This window comes from Phlebotomus papatasi, chromosome 1 (genome assembly GCF_024763615.1).
Source record: "Phlebotomus papatasi isolate M1 chromosome 1, Ppap_2.1, whole genome shotgun sequence".
NCBI classification, from domain to species: domain Eukaryota; kingdom Metazoa; phylum Arthropoda; class Insecta; order Diptera; family Psychodidae; genus Phlebotomus; species Phlebotomus papatasi.
The window spans coordinates 43,126,116-43,148,656 of NC_077222.1; the positions used below are offsets into that span (position 1 = coordinate 43,126,116).

A 22,541-nucleotide genomic window follows, 5' to 3' on the forward strand; every position below is an offset into this window, starting at 1 on the left:
CAGCATTATATTATTTGTGATTTTTATTTTTACTAAATCCAATTTTGCTTTTGAAAAAGTCTATTTTTACCTTAATTGGATGTATTTTTTTGTATCAATTATTTTGCCGGAGTTATTACACTGTGCGTAAATTTAAGTATTCACTTAAATTTTATAACAAATTGGCCATAAAAGTTTTAGAACTATTTGGAATTGTTTATATATGCATACATATAAACATAATGTATTAAAAAGATAAAATTTTCCAAAATTATACACAATTTAGGATGATCCAATTTTAAATATGGAAAAAATAGGTACATACATAAGGTCATATTCAGGCACATCGTAGAGGCACATTCTTTAACAAATATTGTTCAATATTGCTCCACAAATATTTTGCTCTCGCAATTTTATTTTTTTTTGGGGGGTTTGTACCGAGTGTGTTGAAAGCGTCTCATAAAATATTTCAAATCTACCCAAAATTACATATAGAAATAATACAATAACATTTCCAATTAATTTCGTTTTGTAATGAATCGACACTGGCAAAAAAATACCTTTATCATTTTCAATACCATTGAAATTGGTGCTTTTATAGTATTTTTCTATCTCCTGAGCTTATTTTTTTATTGTGTATTTCCAGGTAATTCGTGTGTGAGGTGGCAAGCCTGAGCGATCAAGCGTTGTCCTAAGGGAGTGGCAAAACAAAAATCTGGCAGTGGTTGAACGATAACAAAAAGAACGAGCATTTATGATGATTGTAAACAATGTGTGGACAATACATGATTCCAGTGCGGAGGAATGTAATGCGAAACGATAGAAAATGTGGGCTTTTGAGCCAATGTCCAGCACATATTGGCGTATGTGTGGACAGTCGTAGGTGCAATCAATCAGACACGAGTACATTTTTCATCGACGTTCTTGAAGTGTGTAGTGTGGTGTATAAAGGTGATAATGGAGACACAGCTCCATCAGATGGTGAATCTGACCGTGGCGGATGATTTCCTGTCAATGGTCAGCAATTCATCGTCATCGACAATCCTGTTTGCGGCCCTCTCCACCACCAGTTCCAACATCAGCCAAAATACCACAGTCTACCAGGCTGTCTTTCCCAATAAGTACAGTCTAACTCACATCGTCATTGCCTCCATTGTGGTTACAATTCTCATGGTGATTATTGTGGTGGGCAACATGCTGGTCATAATAGCCATTGCCACTGAGAAATCCCTCAAAGGTATCCAAAACTGGTTCATTGCTTCCTTAGCGGTGGCAGACTTCTTCCTTGGACTAGTAATCATGCCTTTCTCGCTGGCCAATGAACTAATGGGGTACTGGATCTTCGGTGCCTGGTGGTGTGACATCCATTCAGCAATGGATGTCCTCCTCTGTACCGCCAGCATCATGAACTTATGCCTCATATCCCTGGACAGGTATGCTTTTTGTTTTACAATTTCCGCAAACTTTATGATAACACAAGCCGGATAAAGTTTGTAGTTAATGAGATGCTGATATTTCGAAAATTAGGAGTTTGGAATTTATCCAATTTCCTCGCTTAGTCATAAAATAATTCGCCAAAGTTCACAGACGAGGTACCACAATATTGATTAGGATGGGGATCCCATTGAAATCAAAATTACTATACATTTTACCCATGTTAATTATATTTCTATTGGATTTATTATTATTTGGTCATTTGGTGAAAGGACTCTCATAAATAAAGTGGCTTTGTATGAAACCCAGTACAGTGATTGAATTTTTAATCCAACAAATATTAGTTTGTGTTATGAACCCTTTTATTATAGAATAGAAAATTAATTGTAATTGTGTGATAAATTATGTCAGAGCTTGAATTGGGTTTGTACTGTGTCAATTGAAGCAAACTGCTCTAATACATTTAATATTAAAGACTTTGATAATAAATTATGGCATATTGAACTTAAAGTGCCGCAAAGTTTTGCCCTAAAAAGAAAGATCATACCAAAGAATTTATTGAACAAAATTAGAAAAAAAATTGTAGTCAATGGAATAATTGGATCCTCTACTCTTTTGAGGTCTTACATAACTCATCTTCTAAGACTATTTTGTAAATTCCAAGAATCCGCAGATTCATACAAGATGCTCTAAATGAAGTTCCTGCAAAGATATATGAATAGATGTACTAATTGAAGAATTATCTTTTTGATTTGGGGCACCTGGTCGATTGCTTTTATTTTGGTTAATATAATCTTCCAACGCCAAATTTTCCCTGACAAAAAAAAAAACATTTTAATTCTAATTATACTGAAAAGGGACAGATAATCCTAACCGGCTTATGTAGGTGAGATTCTTAATGTGAGCTAACTCGGAATGTATGCAAATTCGATTTAGAGCTGAAGTTGGGGGACGCCATTCAGTTATATTGAATCAAATTCGTGAAATTTTACAAATTTTGTATTAAAACCAAAATATAAAGGATTTGGATGGACTGGCAGAAAAGTGATAGATGGGTGAAACATAGACCACAAAGTCCTCTATAATTTTGCCGTAGAACATGATCTCATCGATTAATCAGAAACCGAGATAAGCACGGTTTTTTGTTTCTGAACTCGTTTTTTCGACCAGAGCGCCCCAAGTGTTCATTTGATGAACTTCAACTATTTCAAAGAATTGTTGTATTTTGTGAGACTTTTCATTTAAAAACCTATTTTAAGTGTCTTGGTGAAGTAGAGGCAGTCAAATTGGCATCTGAGTGATTTCAAAGCGTTATTATGGGAAAAATCAAATTTTTCACACTTAAACGGCAAAATCGGGCAGATTGCATTATCTGATCGAGAAATGATGTATGGACGAAATGTAGACACAAATGTCCTTTACAATTATGTCGAAGTAATCATCAAAATCGGCTCAGCGATAGTCGAGATAATTGAGGTTATGTGATATTGAAATTGGTTTTTCGACTGTGGCGCCCCTGGTGTTGGTCCCACGAAGTTCAAGTGTTCTAGAAAGTTGTAGCATTTGGTGAGATCTTTCGTTTAAGCCCATATCCATCAAAATCGGTCACATAGAACAGTAAAACAGAACCATATCTCCAGTTCTGTTTTAACCACAGCGCACATTTGCACCATTTTGGAAACGTCCTAGACCGGACTACAAAACTCTAAAATTTCATTAACTTCCACAAAGGAATTTTTGAGAAAAAAGAGTTTGAATTTTGATGAATTTTGACGCTATCGCAGCGCCACCTGTGGTGACTTTTTGGACTTCCATCTGAAAGTGCTCATCGAGACGAAACCATTCATTCATTCATTTTTCATTCATTTTCAACCGCTTATCCCTATTGGGGTCGCGGGCCCATGACACCAAGGTTAACAGCCCACGCCTGTCGGTCCTCCGCCACTTCAGGAAGATGTTCGAGTTCGATCCCAAGGCGCTCCCATGCAAGATCCTGAATTTGATTGAAAAGTCGAGACGAAACCAAAAAGTCAAAATTATGGTCGATATCTTAATTAGAACCGGAGATAGAGGCCGGTCAATATTCGAACTTTGACTCCTTATAGCTCGGGTTAGAGGTTATGGATCGACTTAAGTATTTTTTTGTTTGATAGGTATAATCAGCGGCTACAACATACTAAAATTTCAGCCCGATTCATAAAGGAATTTCTGAGTTATTTAACTTAGAAAATTAAAAAAAATCTTCTTTTTAAAAATAGAGCCCCTAGTGGTGGTTTTATGAAGTTGTGATGTTAGAAGGGGAAGTGGCATTTTATGAGAGCTTTCCAAAAAGCCCTTACTTTTTAAATTCTGACAATTAGAACCGGAGTTATAGCCATTTTAAAAAAAAAATTTTGAACCCTTATAGCTCGGGTCAGGGGGGTCAGGGGACCTTAAGTTTGGTATTGATCGAGAGCTCTAAGGCCCGGCTATAACATACCAAAATTTGAGCCCGATCGATGCCATAGCGGCGTAGTCATTAAGAAAACAAAAAAATGGAGGTCTTCAAAATGGCGGAAGGAGGGGTGGGGGGTGGGGGGTCAATGCACCAAGTTGCAATTTTCATGCGATATATAACCTTTGCCGAAAACCTCAAGTCGATATCTTTTTTAGTTTAGGAGCTATTAAGCTCCAAAGAGCGGCCGGCCGGCCGGCCGGCCGGGAACGTAACTTAGCCCCCCATATATTCGTGATCAGGAAGTGCTGAAACACATTTTGGCCAAGTTTGAGGTCGATCGGAGGACATGAAATTTTGTTAGGATTATAGTAGGTGAGATTGTTAAGAATCTCACCTAATCAACGGATATTCCAAACTGTTAATGATGTTCTGAAAAAGGTAATCATGTAAAAGAAAACCAAATTCATTAAATGTTCGAAGATAGTTCACAAATTTTATTTAATTTAGTTGCAGTGTTAATATTTTCACTGTTAGTTGACGATATTTCATTCTGTACGAATATTGTTCTTTTCCCATAAACAAACATTTTAATTGAATTTAACTTTTTGAGAAGTGGTAACAAACTGAAAATTAAACTGTTTCTTAAGTTCAAATTCAAGTTTATCGATTTATTAAAATGGTTCAGATGATTCAGACTAATTAAATTTGTAAACTTGAAATCAATTTCATGTACGATATGGTCGTTTTCTTACACTGAGATCCCGAAAGCATGAGTCTAAAGTTTCAAAGCTACTGATAAGCATAGATCAGCTTATTGTAGGTGAGATTCTTAACGTGAGCTAACTCGGAATGCATGCTAATTCTATTTATACTGAATTTGGGGAACGCCATTCAGTTATCTTGAATCAAATTCGTGAAATTAAATAAATTTTGTATTTAAACAGTTTAAACCAAAATATCAAGGATTCAGATGGAGTGACAGAAAAGTGATATATGGGTGAAATGTAGATCAGAATCTCCTCTATAATTTTGCCGTAGAACTTGATATCATCGATTAATCAGAAGGCGAGATAATCAACGTTGTTTGTTTCTGAATCATTTTTTTCGACCAAAGCACCCCAAGTGTCCATTTGATGAACTTCAACTGTATCAAAGAATTGTTGTATTTAAAACCCTATTTTAAGTTTCTTGGTCTAGTAGAAGCAGTCAAATTCACAACTGAGTAGTTTCAAAACATTATTATGGAAAAAATTAATTTTATCACACTAAAGCGACAAAATCCGACAGATGGTATTGTCTGAGCAAAAAATGGTGTTTGGACGAAATATAGATATAAAGGATATAAATGTCCTGTACAATTATGCCGAAGTAATCATCGAAATCGGTTAAGCACATGTCAAGATAATTGAGGTTATGTGTTACGAAAACTGGTTTCCCTACTGTGGCGCCCTTAGCGGTGGTTCTGCGAAGTTCAAATATGCTAGAAAATTGTAGCGCTTTGCAAGTCCATTAATTTTCGCTTTAACTTGTTCAAATCTGTCAAATAGCACTGGAGATATGATTTTTGAATTTCGTGAACTTTGACTCCTCACATCTCCGGTTTTATTATAACCACAAGCCTAGTTAGCCTAGACTACAAGACTCTAAAATTTGACAAAAATTTCGCAATACCGTTTTTGAGGAAAATGAGTTTGAATTTTTACGATATTGCAGCGCCACCTGTGGGGAAGTTTTGAACCTGAAGTTTTGTCATCTGAAAGCCTTAATTGAGACGCACAAATAAAAAAATGCAAATCAAAATGTTAATTAGAACCGGAGATAGAGGCCGGTCAATTTTCGAACTATGACCCCTTATAGCGCAGGTCATGGGTTTTAGAGCGACTTAAGTTTTTTTTTTGTTTGATAGATACAATGTGCGGCTAAAACATACTAAAATTTTAGCCCAAAGCACGATGCAGCTTTTAAATTATTTAACTTAGAAAATTTAAAAATCTCCTGTGGCGGTGATTCTACGAACTTCCGATGTTAGAAAGGAAAGTGGCATTTTACGAGAGCTTTCCAAAACGCTCTCACTTTTTAAATTCTGACAATTAGAATCAGAGTTATGGGCATGTTCAGAAATTTTTTTTGGACCCTTTTAGCTCGGGTCATGGGGGTCGGGGGACCTTAAGGTTGGTATTGATCGAAAGCTCTAAGGCCCAGCTATAACATACTAAATTGTGAGCCCGATCGATGCCATAGGGGCAGAGCTATTGAGAAAAAAGGGGAGTATTCAAAATGGCGGAAGGAGGGCTGGGGGGGTGAGAAAACAAAAAAAATTAAAAATCTCCTTATACGAATTATCTCGTTATACGAACTTCCGATGTTAGAAAGGAAAGTGGCATGTCATGAGAGCTAAATTTGGACATAAATTTCTCTAGTGTGTAGACGACTAGTAGGGAAAAGTGGTCTGCTTTTGAATACGACAGCCTTTGTATGTTGTAATTTTTCTCTTATTTCTCAATGCGAAAATTCTATTTTGTAAACTATAGTTAATACTATTAACTATTTTCTATTAACTTCGATTAACAAAATGGAATTTTAGCTTTGGGATATAAGAGAAAAATTGAAGCATTCGAAGGCTGCCGCATTCAAAGGCAAGCCACTTTCCCTTATATGGAACTCTGTTCTAGTAGGATTGCTTTATCAAAACCATGAAACCCTAAAATTTAACGAATTCATTCAAATAATTATTTTCTTTTTCGTCAATTTGTTTATTTTGACTCTAGCTATTTCAAATGATTTATATTTAAATAAAATATAGGTAGCACCGCATGAGACAGCAATTGTTTTTCCTCATGTAAGTTTTTGTAATTTGAAGGTACTGGAGTATAACGAAGGCTGTTGAGTACCTTAAAACCCGCACCCCAGCCCGGGCGGCTGTGATGATCGCCTCCGTGTGGATCATGTCAGGTGTTATCTGCATCCCGCCTCTTCTTGGCTGGAAGGCAAAACGTCCGGAAGGTCGAAACCTGCCCCAATGTCAGGTGAGTTCTTACTGTACTTTTGTAGCGAGTCAGGCAATAAAATAAATTGATCTAATGGGGATGATGGAGAAATATTGTGCGTGTGTGATTTTTTGAGAACTCCCACTGAGAGTTACCCAGAGTCAGGGTATTGTATCTTACAAGAGCGTTATAGATTTATGGGGAGTGATAGGCACATTTAACTGCCCAAAAGTCGAGTGTTATTCACACCATGTCTAACAATGGCCACAAAATTCTCATCCTATCCGCCCCATGGTGTATAGTTTTTCCCAAGGGGCGGAACAATTGAAAATGTTTGACGGTGGCCACAGAGGTCATATAGTTACATAGGTGACACGTAAGCAATTATATAAATTACACTTCAAGATAATTTCGCTAGAAAGTCCCTGAGCTTCGAAAGCTCTCTCTCCACACATTCCCCATCCCTAATCAGCCACACAGTGCAGAAAATGAACTTTAAGTACCACTTACAAGTGTAATTGTATAAATTGAGAGTTCTCTTTCTCCACAATGAACCCAAGTCTTCCACAATTTACCATGGGTATCAACTACGAACATGTGGAAGGCGTTACTTTTAGGGATACTTGAAAGGACAAACGGGAGGATTTTCCCATGAGAAAGGTTGTACCAATCTCTACAAGGGGGACATTGTTACCATAAATTTTCCATCTCCATCTCAAAATATCTATAATCTCTAACCAATTTTACTCTACTCTAGAGTATATAGTTTCTTCTATGAGCTTAATATTATAGATCTCTCGAAAGAAACACAACTTTACAATCCTCCAAGGATTTTATGAAAACCAAACAACAAGTACTAAACAATGGAGCTGAATAATCTTAATTGTATGCAAATCCCTACTGCATTTCATGGCTCTTAAATTTAGTTGAAAGCATAGAATAAAACTGTAAAATATTCTGAAAGGAAAATAATATACTCCAAATATACTTGAATTTGAGAACAATTATTTGACTTTGAAATATTAAAGATAAAATAAAAATAAATTAAATGTCTTCAAATGTTTAATATAATAAATGGATTGAATACAAGTATAAGACAAAAAGAGGGATATGCTTAGAAAATCTGATATTCTGTTTAAACAATCTTGGAAGAAATTATGTGTAAGAATATGTGTAAAATTAAATCATGTACTGACTTTTAAAGACATTATATCATGTAGAGAAAAAAATATCCGCAAAACAAACGTTAAAAAATGACTAAATACAGTAGACTCTCTCAAATTCGGGCATATGGGACCGAAATGTCAGCCGAATTAAAAAGAGATGGCAAAGCGTCCCAGCTTTGCAGAATGCTCGAACTCACGAGATAGAGTTCACTGTGAATTAGCTTTTTGCATAATCTTTTGGAATCACTGATCTACTAGAGATTAAATTGATTCATAAATCACAAGAGCATTTGAAAATCAAAAAATCGGTTCTTAATCCATTCATTACCGATGAAGATAGATGCAACCGGGTTCTAATTTGCAATACTTTTCTAAAAAATCAAAATTTAAGCAAAAAGAAAAATGAGCCTTCCAAAGTGGTTGGCCTTTGACCTTCAATAATTCCAAATGGCGAATTTTCCGGTCATAGGTATGTTTGGGGGAAATATTCGCCTGGACCAGCTCTAAAACATATACAAAAATCTTTGAAAAAGCTTGGGCCAATTTTGAGAAAAACCGGAAAAGCATTATTTTTAGGGAATTTTAATTATTGGGGATGTAAAATTATTCAAAAATCGGTACTTAACCGGTAAAGACCGATGCAGCCGGGTTCGAAATTACAATACCTTTCCAAAAAATCCAAATTTAACCAAATCTGTTATTAACCGATTCTTTACCGATGAAGACCGATGCAGACGGGTTCGAAATTACAATATCTTTCCAAAAAACTCAAATTTAACCAAATTGGTTATATAATCGGTTAACCAATGGGCCCTACAAAGTAGTTGATTTTTGACATTCAATAATTCAAAATGGCGAATTTTCCGGTCATAGGTATGTTTGGGCGAAATGTTCACCTGGACTAGCTCTAAAACATATCCGAAAATCATTGAAGAAGTTTTGGCCAATTTTTTGTAAAATTGGAAAAACTTTGTTTTTCGGGAATGTTAATAATATGGGATGTAAAATTATTCAAAAATCGGTACTTAACCGGTTCATTACCAATTATGACCGATGCAGTCGGTTTCAAAATTTCAATATCTTTCCAAAAAATCCAAATTTAACCAAATCGGTTGAAAAACGGATCCTCCAAAGTGATTGAACTTTGACCTTCAATAATTCAAAATGGCGAATTTTCTGGTCATAAATATGTTTGGACGAAATGTTCGCCAGGACTAGCTCTACGTGGTATCACACTAGAGAATTTCACATGAAAATTTTCATGTGATTCACATCAATTGTTGCTGATATATGCCCTATTGTGCAATTTTCTTCAAGAACTTTTAGAAATCGATTCATTTAGTGATAAAAAAGTAGACTCGAGTAACAAAAATTGGTTTAAATAGATTAAAATAGCATAAATACGATTGATAACTAATGAGCAAATAATGAGCAAAATTTGCTCATTACATTTGCATCTGGTACTACTTTATTGCAGTCATTCGGGTAGTTTCTGCGCCACAATTTTCTCACCAATTTATTCGTGATTAAATTGTAATAAAAAGTACTGCTAATACCTACTATTTATCGCGCACAAGATGGAGAAAGGACAAAAGGCATTGAAAAAGATCGGTGAAGAGGATAAGTAAGAAAAAGCTAAACAAAAATGTGTTCGATCTACATTTTATATTCGTTCATAAACTTCTAGGATTTCGTGGTCAAATGAGATGGTGGCGGAATTGATTGAGGCTATACATCAAGAATCCGTCATTTGGGACTACAAATATGTCGAGAATACAAAAATAGAGGCAACCGATCTGATGGTTTTCAATCCGTTTGCGACAAATTGAGTCACAAATCGCCTTCTTTTGTAGATAAGGCCCTACGATTTGAAGATGCTCTTCAAATTCCTCCGAAGTCATCCGGAAAAAATCATTGTCTCTAAAAAAATCTCCACTTGCGATGTTGTCATAAAGATTTTCAACGAAACCATGTGAAGGTCGCGTTAAAAGCCAATCTCTCGCCCACACCCTCCTTCTTTTCGCTTGGCGGGTCCTTTTGCACGACACAAAAGCAGTGTACAGGAGGATAACTTCCCCTTCGTCACTAAAATCACACATTTTCACTCAAACGACTGAAATGCTTCAAAAACAAAAACACTCATCTGACAACCCGTGTGCCATCGTGACATTGAGCTATTCTAGCAATGTGTCCTGACTAAATCAGCGATTTCGAGTGGTTCTAGTAGTTTTAATGAGCAACTTTTCAATGTGAAATTTTCTAGTGTGATAACACCGTAAGACATATCCAAAAATCATTGAAAAAGCTTGGGCCAATTTTTTGCAAAATTGGAAAAACCTCATTTTTGACCTATTTTTGAGGGATAGGGAACGTATGAAAGGGGAGGGGGGAAAAATAAAGAGGTTGGGTACGAGATAATGTCATTTTAGGAAAGGTCACCGAAGACCGGAAGTCGATATCTCTTGCCGTTTGAATTTTATATAGGTCAAAAGACTAAAAAAATGCGAGAAACAATTTTTATCATTAATTTTTAAAACAGAGCTATTACCGTTACTAAAAATAAAGAGGTTGGGCACGAGATAATGTCATTTGAGGAAAGGTCACCGAAGACCGGAAGTCGATATCTCTTACCGTTTAAGCTCCAGAACAGTGCAAAGTTGAAAAAAAGTCGATTATATAACTGCTCTCTCTTTGAGTTCGAGCAGTAAAATGAGAACAAACTTTTTTCAAATGTAACCGCTGCCCGAATTAAAAAGTAGCCCGATTTTAAAAGAGCCGAATTTGCGAGAGTCTACTGTAACTCTTTATATTAAAAAATATCAGCTAAATTAAATTAAATTTTAATATGAATCTCGAATGCACTGAGGTTGTCTGAATGTAATCTCAACTATCATGAACCTATCTAGGTTTGTGTCTGTTATTGTCTGCGGGATAGTCTTTCTTACACTCAGCAGTCCATCTAGCAGTGGAGACTAGCAATATAGTGTGGTTAAAAGTTAACCATTACAGCACTCCTCAGAGCCACCACCCTAATTGAATATTGATTGATAATCATTGGCTTGGAAGAGTCTTCGTAAGGATGGGGTTCTTAGTCTAACCTTCTAGGCGTCATAGTTCTGCTACAATAATAATTTCTTATCACAAAACTTTTAGTTATCTAAAATTTTTCAAAAATTGTTCGGAATCCGTTTTAAACCAGGGGTAGAATGATAACTTTTCGATACTATCGAATCGATTGTATCGATAAAACTTGTTAGATTAAGTAAATCTCGACTTGTCATGCATTGTAGATATCTATATAAGCTATACAAAAAGTGCAACTATTGTTTAAATTTTTCAGAATCGCCAGTCGATACTATCGAAAATAAGTTATTATATCACCCCAGGCTTGCATTTTATCTCTCGAATTACTTTTCATATAGTAATAGTATTATTTTTGATCTGTTTAAGAGATTATTGAGCGGATTCGAAAAATGGTACTGCGAGTACAACTTAAAAATTCGTCAAACTGTTCACAATAAATCGAAATACAGGAAATAATTTTTAGTTAAAATGTTTCGCTTCTAGTCATTGGGAAAATCTCGGAAATTATCATGGAACTTTTGCGGATTTCCTCTGATGGTTACCCTCAAATTTCTCTTAATTAAATTTGCACGTATTTCGAGTTGCAAGCGCTCAGTGGTTAACTGTAAAGAAGCTTAATTACCAAAAGCTTAGTGGAGCTTTATATATGTGCACTTAAACTGGATTTGCAATGAAAAAATCACATCTACCGCAGAGGGTGAATAAGTGGTTTTAACTTGGAATTTAAATTAAAGTTAAATGCGGCATATTGACACAATCTACAGAAGATCTGCAGATCGGTTTTTCAATGAATTGTGGAGCAGTACAATTGTGTACTTTTTTACTTACGATACACCGATTTAGGTTTATACATAGGATTTTTTTGTTAAAAAGGTTTAAATTTCTGCTAGAGCATATGAAATTAAATTAAATTAAATGGTCTAATGAAAATCGAAATATTTGAAAAAATCTAAGAAAATGGATTTTTCGATTTTATTGCTCCTAGCAGTTGTTGCACATTTGTTTTGGAGTTCTGAAGAGATAAGACCTTGAATTAGATAAATTGATGATGTATGTAAGACAACTAGAACGGAAGCTGTTGCTATTTTATGATTTATTTTTGATCATTTCTCTAGTCAGAGGACCAGAAAAGTTAGTCTTATTTGATCAAAATTTATAATGAAATTCAAATTGAGCTCCTACTAATTTTACGTCCGATCTGACAACGTTGAACTTCACTTCAAGCAACCACATAAGTAATATTTCATTTAGCAATATTTTTGTGCTAAAAATAATACCGGTTCATAATCGTTTGGAAGTGATTCAGAATTGTAATCCTCTCTCTAAGGCAATAAATCTATCCTATAATTAGAACTTCATAAGCAGACTCTTTTTATCCTTGTTTATTGTTAATATTGTCTTGGATTTCATAGATTGTAAAACCATTTCAATCTCTGAACATACCCCCTTTTGTGCTTTGTCTGTTTTCCTACACTTAATCTAAATTGTTTTTGTAACAAATACATCGAACTGTGAAATGGGATTATATTGCGGTATTCTCAAATTATTGACTTTGACCCTGTAATGGTAAGTCAAGAGGGCAATGTGAGATGTAAATAATGTAAACCATTATTTTCTTCTTCAAATTCGAATAACAGTGTGTGTGACGCAGACAGGTGAAATTTGCAGAGTGGCGGATGAAATTGGAGAAACCGCATGTGACCTAACCGTGTGGTAACAATTTAAGGGTGTACATTGTGATTTCTGCGTTTTGTGGTTGTCATTCCCAAAACCACGTCACAATTCACTTGAACTCACTGTTTCTTCCACGCACAGCTTATGGAATCTTTGATGTTTAACTAACATCAAATAGTGATATCTAATGCTATTTGATGGGGAACCGCAAATTTCCACTGAAACTTTATTTCGTACATTGGGGGTTTCTGACATGCTTTGCGCAACCCTCATCAAAAAGCTCACCGTCTCCGACGTTGGAGGGATTGTTCATTTTGATTTGAAATGAAGCGTTGCACAAGCTTAATGTTCAATTTGTTTGTGGGGAGGATTTGCCCTTCTCAGACTCCGGGGTCGATGAATTTTTGGGATGGATGGGGACAGGAAAGCTGTCTTAAGAATCGGTAGGGAGAGAAATTTGCATCATCTTTTGCAAATTCCCAAGCTTAAAGTGATACAAGAAACTTTTCCATGACGCAATTTACTGCTCAAAGTCATATAACAATTTATTGAGGCAATAAAAGAAGTACTTTTCCATCATGTAAATATTGGGTGCAAAAAAAAAATAAAGAAACCCAGAAGTGAGGAAAACCCACGAGAAAAAAGTCTTCAACATCTATAAATTTGACTTGAACGAATTTCAATTGAGCTAAAATTTTAACATTGGAGTGGTGGAAGAAAGAGTAAAATTAATTTGTTTTTCAACTTTTTTTTTTTGCTTTTTCCTACCACTCTATCTTAATTTCCACAAAAATCTCCGCCTCGCTGTATAGCAGACCCTAAATCCAAAGGCGAACCTATTAAATATTCACCTCTCACATTCAGCTTACCAGGGAGAAGATGAAATGTTAAGGGAAATGAGTAGAATGATGAAATAAATTTTTATTTGTTGAGAATTCGTATTAGCCACCACCACCCCTTCTAAATGAGAATTTTACCTTTTTATTATATAAATTCCACATTTCGTAGGTTCAATTCAAAACCATTCCCACCCTCCTTCTCAAGCTTCAACAATTTATGTAACACTGGCACATTTTCTCCTCCATCCAAATCTCTTTTTTTTTCTTACTCAAACACCCTTCTTCACCATCAAAACCACCCTCAAAAGCTCCAAAGTGAGAGTATGTCAAAGAATTTTTATTCGCTTATCTCTCATCCTCCCCCAAATGTTTCCGTAAGAACGCATACACAACATTTTTTTCTTAATAGAACTGGGAAGGAATTTTCAACACCGCATAAAAAAGTACTATTCCTCCCCACAAATAGGAAGAGTCAAATTATTAGAATTGTAGAATAAAGTATTTCAAACAAGAGATAATTTTCTCCCAGTGGCACACAATTATGTTAACCACTATTTGCATCTTTTATCTTTAATCATCGTCCCCTTTGAATATTATCACTTGGTGGGACATGAAAATGCCAAGAGAGAAAATTATGAAAGCATCCCTCAAAGAGAATGAATTAAATTTCAGACTGATGAAAGGAATGAAGGATATACCAGGAAAATGATATGGATACATTTCTGCGGATATGAAACACATAAATATAGTAAAAGGATCTGGTTTATATAAAAATGTGAATGTTTTGTAAATAGTTTTGGCAATAATTTTTGGAGAACTTCTAGCAAATCAAAAAAACAAACAAGAATAGAAATTAACTACTTTAATTTAAAACATTGATTGATTGAGACGTGTACTTAAAGGGGTAACAAAGTGTCACAGACTTTGCGAACTGCTCGAACTCGTGACATAAATGCTGTACTTTAAAAGTGTTTTCGCATCATTTACCGTTTACAGGTTCTTGACCGATTTGAACGGATTCATATATCACTCAAAAGATCCCCCAAAATAGTTTTGAAAGTAATAGAATTGATATATGGGGAATAATAAGTTATCTGTTATAAATCGGCTTATTACCGATTCATAACCGTTTGGAATCAGATCAGTTAAAAAATAATCCAAGACCTTTCCAACGAGCCCAAATTTGATACCATTCGGTTGAGAAATACGCTCTCTAGAGCCTTTTTAACCTTTGACATTGAAAAACAAGCAATAATGCAAAAGATAAAGGAACAAACAGCGTGACATAATTTTTAAGAATTCGAGCAGTAAATACATGATTTTGAAGGGGTAGACGGAGGTAGGTATGAAAATTTAAAAAAAATCTTCTGGAGATAGTGTTTACTTAAACCTTTAAGGACGATTGGGTCACTGGTGACCCAAAAATGAAATTTTTCCTACGGTCATCTAAAGTTGTATATTAGGGCGTTTCAACTAGGAAAAATTTTTTTTGGCACTATTCTGAGGGTGCTCTACATGATGAAACAAGAAGAATTTTTTTCTTCTACGACCATATGATCAGACGCTGTTTAGAGGTGGCTGAACGACCCTCTCTGTAGTGTAAAATCCGGTAAAATCAGAAATTTGTTCTACAGAGAGGGTCGTTCAGCCACCTCTAAACAGCGTCTGATCATATGGTCGTAGAAGAAAAACTTTCTTGTCTCATCAAATACAGCACCGTGAGAATAGTGCCAAAAAAATTTTTTCCTAGTTGAAACGCCCTTACATCGATGTTCGTAGAGTTAATTCAACTCTACCATAGAGTTGTTTTAACTTTTTAGGAAAAGGACAGATAATCCTAACCGGCTTATGTAGGTGAGATTCTTAACATGAGCTAACTCGGAATGTATGCAAATTCGATTTAGAGCTGAAGTTGGGGGCGCCATTCAGTTATCTTGAATCAAATTCGTGAAATTATACAAATTTTGTATTAAAACCAAAATATCAAGGATTTGGATGAACTGACAGAAAAGTGATATATGGGTGAAATGTAGACGAGAAAGTCCTCTATAATTTTTGCATAGAACATGATCTCATCGATTACTCAGAAGCCGATATAAGCGCGGTTTCTTGTTTCTCAACTCGTTTTTTCGACCAGATCGCCCCAAGTGTTCATTTGGTGAACTTCAACTATATCAAAGAATTGTTGTATTTTGTAAGACTTTCCATTTAAAACCCTATTTTAAGTGCCCTGGTGAGTAGAGGCAGTCAAATTGGCATCTGAGTGATTTTAAAGCTTTATTATGGGAAAAATTATTTTTTTCACACTTAAACGGCAAAATCGGACAGATCGCATTATCTGATCGAAAAATGATGTATGGACGAAATATAGAGACAAATGTCCTCTACAATTATGTCGAAGTAATTATCAAAATCTGTTAAGCACGTGTCGGGATAATTGAGGTTATGTGATATTTAAATTGGTTTTTCGACTGTAGCGCCCCTGGTGTTGGTCCCACGAAGTTCAAATGTTCTAGAAAGTTGTAGCATTTGGTGAGATCTTTCGTTTAAGCCCTCACTCATCAAAATCGGTCAAATAGAACCGGAGATATGATTTTTTGAATTTTGTGAACTTTGACCCCTCATATCTCCGGATCTATTGAAACCACAGCGCACTTACGCACCATTTTGGAAACGTCCTAGACTGGACTACAATACTTAACTTGCACAAATGAATTTTTGAGAAAATGAGTTTGAATTTCGATGAATTTTGACGCTATCGCAGCGCCACCTGTGGTGACTTTTTGTAATTCCATCTGAAAGTGTTCATCGAGACAAAACCAGAAAGCCAAAATTTAGGTCAATATGTTAATTAGAACCGGAGATAGAGGCCGGTCAATATTCGAACTTATGGCCATTTTAAGAATTGTTTTTTGGACCCTTATAGCTCGGATCAGGGGGGTCGGGGGACCTTAAGTTTGGTATTGATCGAAAGCCCTAAGGCCCAGCTACAACATACTAAAATTTGAGCCCGATCGATGCCATAGCGGCGGAGCCATTAAGAAAACAAAAAAAATGGGGGTATTCAAAATGGCGGAAGGAGGGGTGGGGTTGGGGGGTCAATGCACCAAGTTGCAATTTTCAGCCGATATATAACCTTTGCCGAAAACTGCAAGTCGATATCTTTTTTAGTTTAGGAGCTTCAGTAGACTCTCTCAAATTCGGGCATATGGGACCGAAATGTCAGCCGAATTAGACAGAAATTCGGGCGACAAATTTTTTGAAATGCAACGATTTTTTATTCATGTGCATACAGATATTGAGTTTTACACACTGCGTAAATTGCATGAAAATCCCTCAATAATGCAAAATCACATCAAAACTAAGACAAACCATGCTAAATTTGAGCATATTTGATTCATTTGATAATCATAATCAAACTTGAAAAATGACAACAAACTTTTTTCAAATGTAACCGCTGCCCGAATTAAAAAGTAGCCCGATCTTAAAAGAGCCGAATTTGCGAGAGTCTACTGTATTAAGCTCCAAAGAGCGGCCGGCCGGCCGACCGGGAACGTAAATTAGCCACATATAAATATATTCGTGATCAGGAAGTGCTGAAACACATTTTGGCCAAGTTTGAGCTCGATCGGACGACATGAAATTTTCTTAGGATTATAGTAGGTGAGATTATTAAGAATCTCACCTAATACATGTAATCTTTGAAGCCAGATTGAATGCTAAGCCGGAAAGCTTTCATTTATTCAAGAAACATAAATAACTTACAAATACTTCAATAATTTAACTCAGCAAATTTTTCAGTTTGGTTTGACACATATCCAAATATATATCGTGTAAGACGAATATCTGTTCCGCGGCTAAAGACCTTGCCGTTATTTTGAATCCCTAAAGATTGATTGAGTACACAATGTGCCTTGTCCCTAGGGTTAGCCCTGTGAAGGATACACATCCTTAACAAGAGAATCCTTGTTGGGTCACCACTACCAGACGTGCTACCAGCACGAATTTCCAAAACCTCGGTTATAGTCGAAAATTTAAAGAAATCTTTGAATCCGTTTTCAATACAATAAAAACAAATTTTGCATGGATGTGATGCAAGAATAGTTGTGGGATAGGCAAGGTAGAAACCTCTTTAGATAATGTTACTTTTGAACCTTTTGGAGATTTTGGAGGAATTTTCGGTCTAATAGGTTGTAGCAGATTGTGAACGGAAAAATAGACCTTTCTTGACTTTTTCTCTTTAATTCTTCACGACGTTTCGAGGATGGATGTCCTCTTCATCAGGTCTACAAAACATTTTAACAATTTTTAGAATTTGGTAATTTTTTTACATTTCATCTTTTTCATTCTTACTTCGAATGTGGAGGAAAAATCACGTACAGGTGGGAAATTTTGCTGCTGCAATGCACTTGAACTTTTTTACAAATCTTCACTTTGAAGTTCACCATCCAATGGACTGACACCGAATTACTCATCCTCTGAGATCAGCTCTCATCACAGCTCTGGAACTCATCATCTATTGTGGTGTTGGTGTGCTGTTGTCTCGTTTTAACTCGTTGCAAAAGAGAAGTGTAAATTGTGTTGATCCCTTCAGTGTCGCTTCTCTTGTTGACAGTATGCGATCGTTTTATTTGGATATGAAGCATCTCTAAGTATTCTAGTTTTTTGTTGTGTTCGCATCTGTCCACGATTTCGACCGAGTCAAACAAAAACTGGTGTTTCATTTTTCGTGCATGAGTCACCAGGGCTGTAGCGTCACTCTTTTCCTCTTGGTTAGGATCGTATTGGGTGATGCTCCTCTTGTGTTGATTCATTCTGTCCTTCAGTCTCTGCATGGTTTTACCTACATATACTCTTTCGCACTCGCACGGGATGGAATATACCACTCCGCTTTCCAATAATGGGTCAATCTTTGTTTTCAAATTCGTGTATAATTCCGAATTTGTATGGGCGCACTTGAATGCAATTTTTATAGTTTGTGTTTCGGCGCACAATATTCTTTTGATCGTATCACTGAGTTTTGGAATGTATGTGATCGATTTATAGATGACTTCTGTATTGGTGGGTGAGCTGTGGGATATGTTGTGAGTTGCTGATGCTGGTTGTCCAATGTGCTTGTTCCATAGGGCATTGATAAGTTTTGGCGGAAATCCATTGACTCTTAGTTTTGAGATGGCAATCTCTTTCATGTTTTCCCTGTTTGTTGTGGTGAGCTTATCGATTCTCTTCATAAATCCAATTGCTGTGCCCACTTTTTGCCTCAGAGGATGTTGAGAATGAAAGTTAAGCATTCTGTCTGATGCAATTGGTTTTTTATACCACATTGTTGCAAGGCTTGAGGGTTTTCTTATGACATAGGTGTCCAGATAAGGGAGTCCTCCTTCTTTTTCCATTTCAACCGTGAATTGCAGTTTGGGATGGTATCCATTGAAGTGTGAGAGAATGTCCGTGACCTTGTCGTGCGGCACCAAACAGAAAATGTCGTCTACATATTTGGTCAGACAGACGATTCTTGCGGGAACTTTCTCGAGAATTTTGCCTATTGTGTAATCCATGACAATATCTGCTATTATTGGTGACAGTGGTCCTCCCATCGGCATACCATCGATCTGTGAGAAGTGCTGGTCACCGTATGTGAAGAAGCTTGTCTCCAGGCAAAATTTTAGGACTTCAAGAAACAGCCTTTTATCTATGGTTGTGGTGATTCTGTTTGCATCCCAATATTCTTCTATAATCCGCAAGGCTAAGTCGCGCGGTATATTATTTCGCACGAAAAATGAAACACCAGTTTTTGTTTGACTCGGTCGAAATCGTGGACAGATGCGAACACAACAAAAAACTAGAATACTTAGAGATGCTTCATATCCAAATAAAACGATCGCATACTGTCAACAAGAGAAGCGACACTGAAGGGATCAACACAATTTACACTTCTCTTTTGCAACGAGTTAAAACGAGACAACAGCACACCAACACCACAATAGATGATGAGTTCCAGAGCTGTGATGAGAGCTGATCTCAGAGGATGAGTAATTCGGTGTCAGTCCATTGGATGGTGAACTTCAAAGTGAAGATTTGTAAAAAAGTTCAAGTGCATTGCAGCAGCAAAATTTCCCACCTGTACGTGATTTTTCCTCCACATTCGAAGTAAGAATGAAAAAGATGAAATGTAAAAAAATTACCAAATTCTAAAAATTGTTAAAATGTTTTGTAGACCTGATGAAGAGGACATCCATCCTCGAAACGTCGTGAAGAATTAAAGAGAAAAAGTCAAGAAAGGTCTATTTTTCCGTTCACAATCTGCTTTTGGAGATGACCAAAATTAGAAGTCTCTTACGGTATAACCCATAGGTCCAGTAACAGACAAATCAAAAAGCAGACAAACAGAAATACACGATTAAAAATTCAACACTTCACAATTTCAAAATTTGTCCAACATATGTTATTAGTAGTGGTTAAAAATCGAAACAGGAATATTATTCAAAATCGATTTTAATTTTCCTGCACCACGTATCTTCTCATTGAATTCGAGCTTTCCAGAAATTTTTATTCCTTTGTAGTTTTTCTTTTACAAAATAAAATAAAATAAACTTCACAAGCCGAGAGTTAAGTTGTGTGTGTAAGATGCCAAATATAAATTAAAAAATTCAATGGTAAACCTACTCTTCAACATATTCTCAATATCTTTTGCCATGATATTCAAATTGATATTGATACTTTGGCAAACTCTGCTTTGGAAAACATGATTTGAAATAAAAGTATCGCATTGCTTTTCCGTTCTGTTATGAACTTTTATGAGCAATAAAATCCACAGAGATTTCCTAATCGAATTTGACGGCTTCATAACAGGATCCTAAACTTCTGTAAGTAGATATATCCACTTTGTTTTCTTTTCTCTTTCTTCTATGAGGGTATACATACATATAGCCTCTTTGGCAATGTATTTTCATATAACAATATTGTCTAAATTCTAAATAAAGTGTCAAAGTTTTGTATTTTAAAAGATTAAAGGCAATTTTGAAGCAATAATTCCTCATAAGATGTCGAAGTTCGGTGTCATCACCTCTTTGTATTTTGCATTATAACGTTCAGAATTTATAAACCTTTCATATACATATTAATCCGCGCAGGAGAATTCAAAATACATTTCTATTTAAATAAACTATACATACTGTATATAACTTTCCTGAAACTTTTCTGAACTAAGAGCTTTATGCAATTGTTATACTGGCAATCTGGTGAGGATCAAAAGCTTCATATGTTATAACTAAAATCCCAGGCACTTTAATATGTATCATATATAAATATAATCCTAAAGGATCCCCTTGTGAGTCACTATGAATAAATTCTGTGAGGGTCAGTGTAATTTAATGAATACCCACATTAATTAGGGCGCAACAAGAAGTGGGAAAATTAAAAATGAAGGTCTCACAGAAGTTAATGAGAAACTTTATATACAAGTTCCTATTTGGAAGGTTTATTTTAGATGCGTGCATAATTCTCGTGCATAGTGAAAGTTGTCTTTCTCTCCATGGTTGTTCACATTCACAGTACTTCTTTCCTATATGACATATATCATATTAAATATCAGGAAAACGTAGAAGGTATAAAGTATTTTTAATGCGATTCTACGGGCGATGGTCGAATAGGGATAATGAACCACTTTTCCTCAAGAAGGAATTGAATTATAGGGCAACATAATCTCCAGCAATTGCCTATTAATGGTATTTGCCATATATTCTCCAGCTGTATCCGGTTCAAATCTGCGAGATTGTTATTAAAAGGATAGGGTGGGAAAACGAGCAGCATATGTGTGGTGGTCGTTTAGGGTCCTTCATCATAAATTAAATAACATAATTTGCCATAATTACAATCTGTATTACATGGAAACTTTAATGATAATCGCACAGGAACACGCAGTTCTATAACATAATATATAGCATTGCTCTTTCTTTGTCTCCCTTTTTTCTCGGTAATTTGTCTCTTCTTTTCGGATTTTCCGCCCATTGTTATTTTGTAAGGAAATCTCTTTATGATTATAAGATCAATTTCATTATCTCATAAATAAAGCACATAAGGTGTAGTCAGGTTCAATGTCATGTCTGTAGTCTTTCGAGGGTGAAAAGGACACCTTTATGGAATATTTAACATTTGGTTCAAATGACGAAAGGAAAGTGAAAAAAAGAAAAGTGTAAGTTAAAATTCCATGCAATACAATATATAATAAAATATTAGTTATGATTTTTGCTTAATCACAACTACTGTAATGTTGTGAGTCAGTCAATTATCTATGATTGAACTTATACTTACATCGTATAAGCTTTAGATATACAGGTTCGGGTATAAGCGTCCCACGCTTTTCAAGGTGCTTGAAGTCACAAGAAACAGTTCTACGTAAGGTCGGAGGAACGTCTGTTCGACAGGGAACCCCTATTGACACTTTTGCCAAAATGTTGAAAATTATTTAATGTATCTAGTAAAATATAAGTAATATAACGTTTTTTCAGTAATATTCCTTTTACTATAAACAGAGATGTTCAAATTTCGTATCCCAAATGGTACAGAGTAGTGTGTTAGTAGGTGCTGACACAAGTTCTTAAAGTGTCAATAGACGTTCCTTTCACCCTAAATGTTCGTTTCGCAAATTTTTTAGAAACATATCATTTTAATATCGATTTAAATTAGTAAATAAGGTAAAGTACCCTCTAGTCGGCCGTTCCACAAGCACAAGTCGGCCACTAAGGGTTCTTCAAGTCGGCCGGTGGAGTTATTTATTAAATTTACATAATTTTGCAATAATATTAAGCGAGTTTTTTTTATCAGTATTAGGTCAAGTATTATATAAATAACACAAATTACTGAGAATATAAATGAAATTAAACAAAACAATAAAACAATCATTAAAAGTCGGAGTATGCAAATTCACCTTAATCAGTATATT

The 22,541-nt window shown here is 35.6% G+C and overlaps 1 protein-coding gene across 2 annotated transcripts in view; it reads left to right on the forward strand.

Moving 5' to 3' along the window:
* Positions 1–22,541, forward strand: part of LOC129809630 (alpha-2C adrenergic receptor-like) — a 97,365-nt gene that overhangs the window by 52,762 nt on the left and 22,062 nt on the right. For both annotated transcript variants that reach the window (XM_055859592.1, XM_055859591.1), the window contains exons 2-3: positions 626–1,412; positions 6,711–6,876. In XM_055859592.1, coding sequence (XP_055715567.1) covers positions 937–1,412; positions 6,711–6,876 — 642 coding nt within the window. In that variant the 5' untranslated portion in view covers positions 626–936. The remainder of the gene's footprint in view (positions 1–625; positions 1,413–6,710; positions 6,877–22,541) is intronic.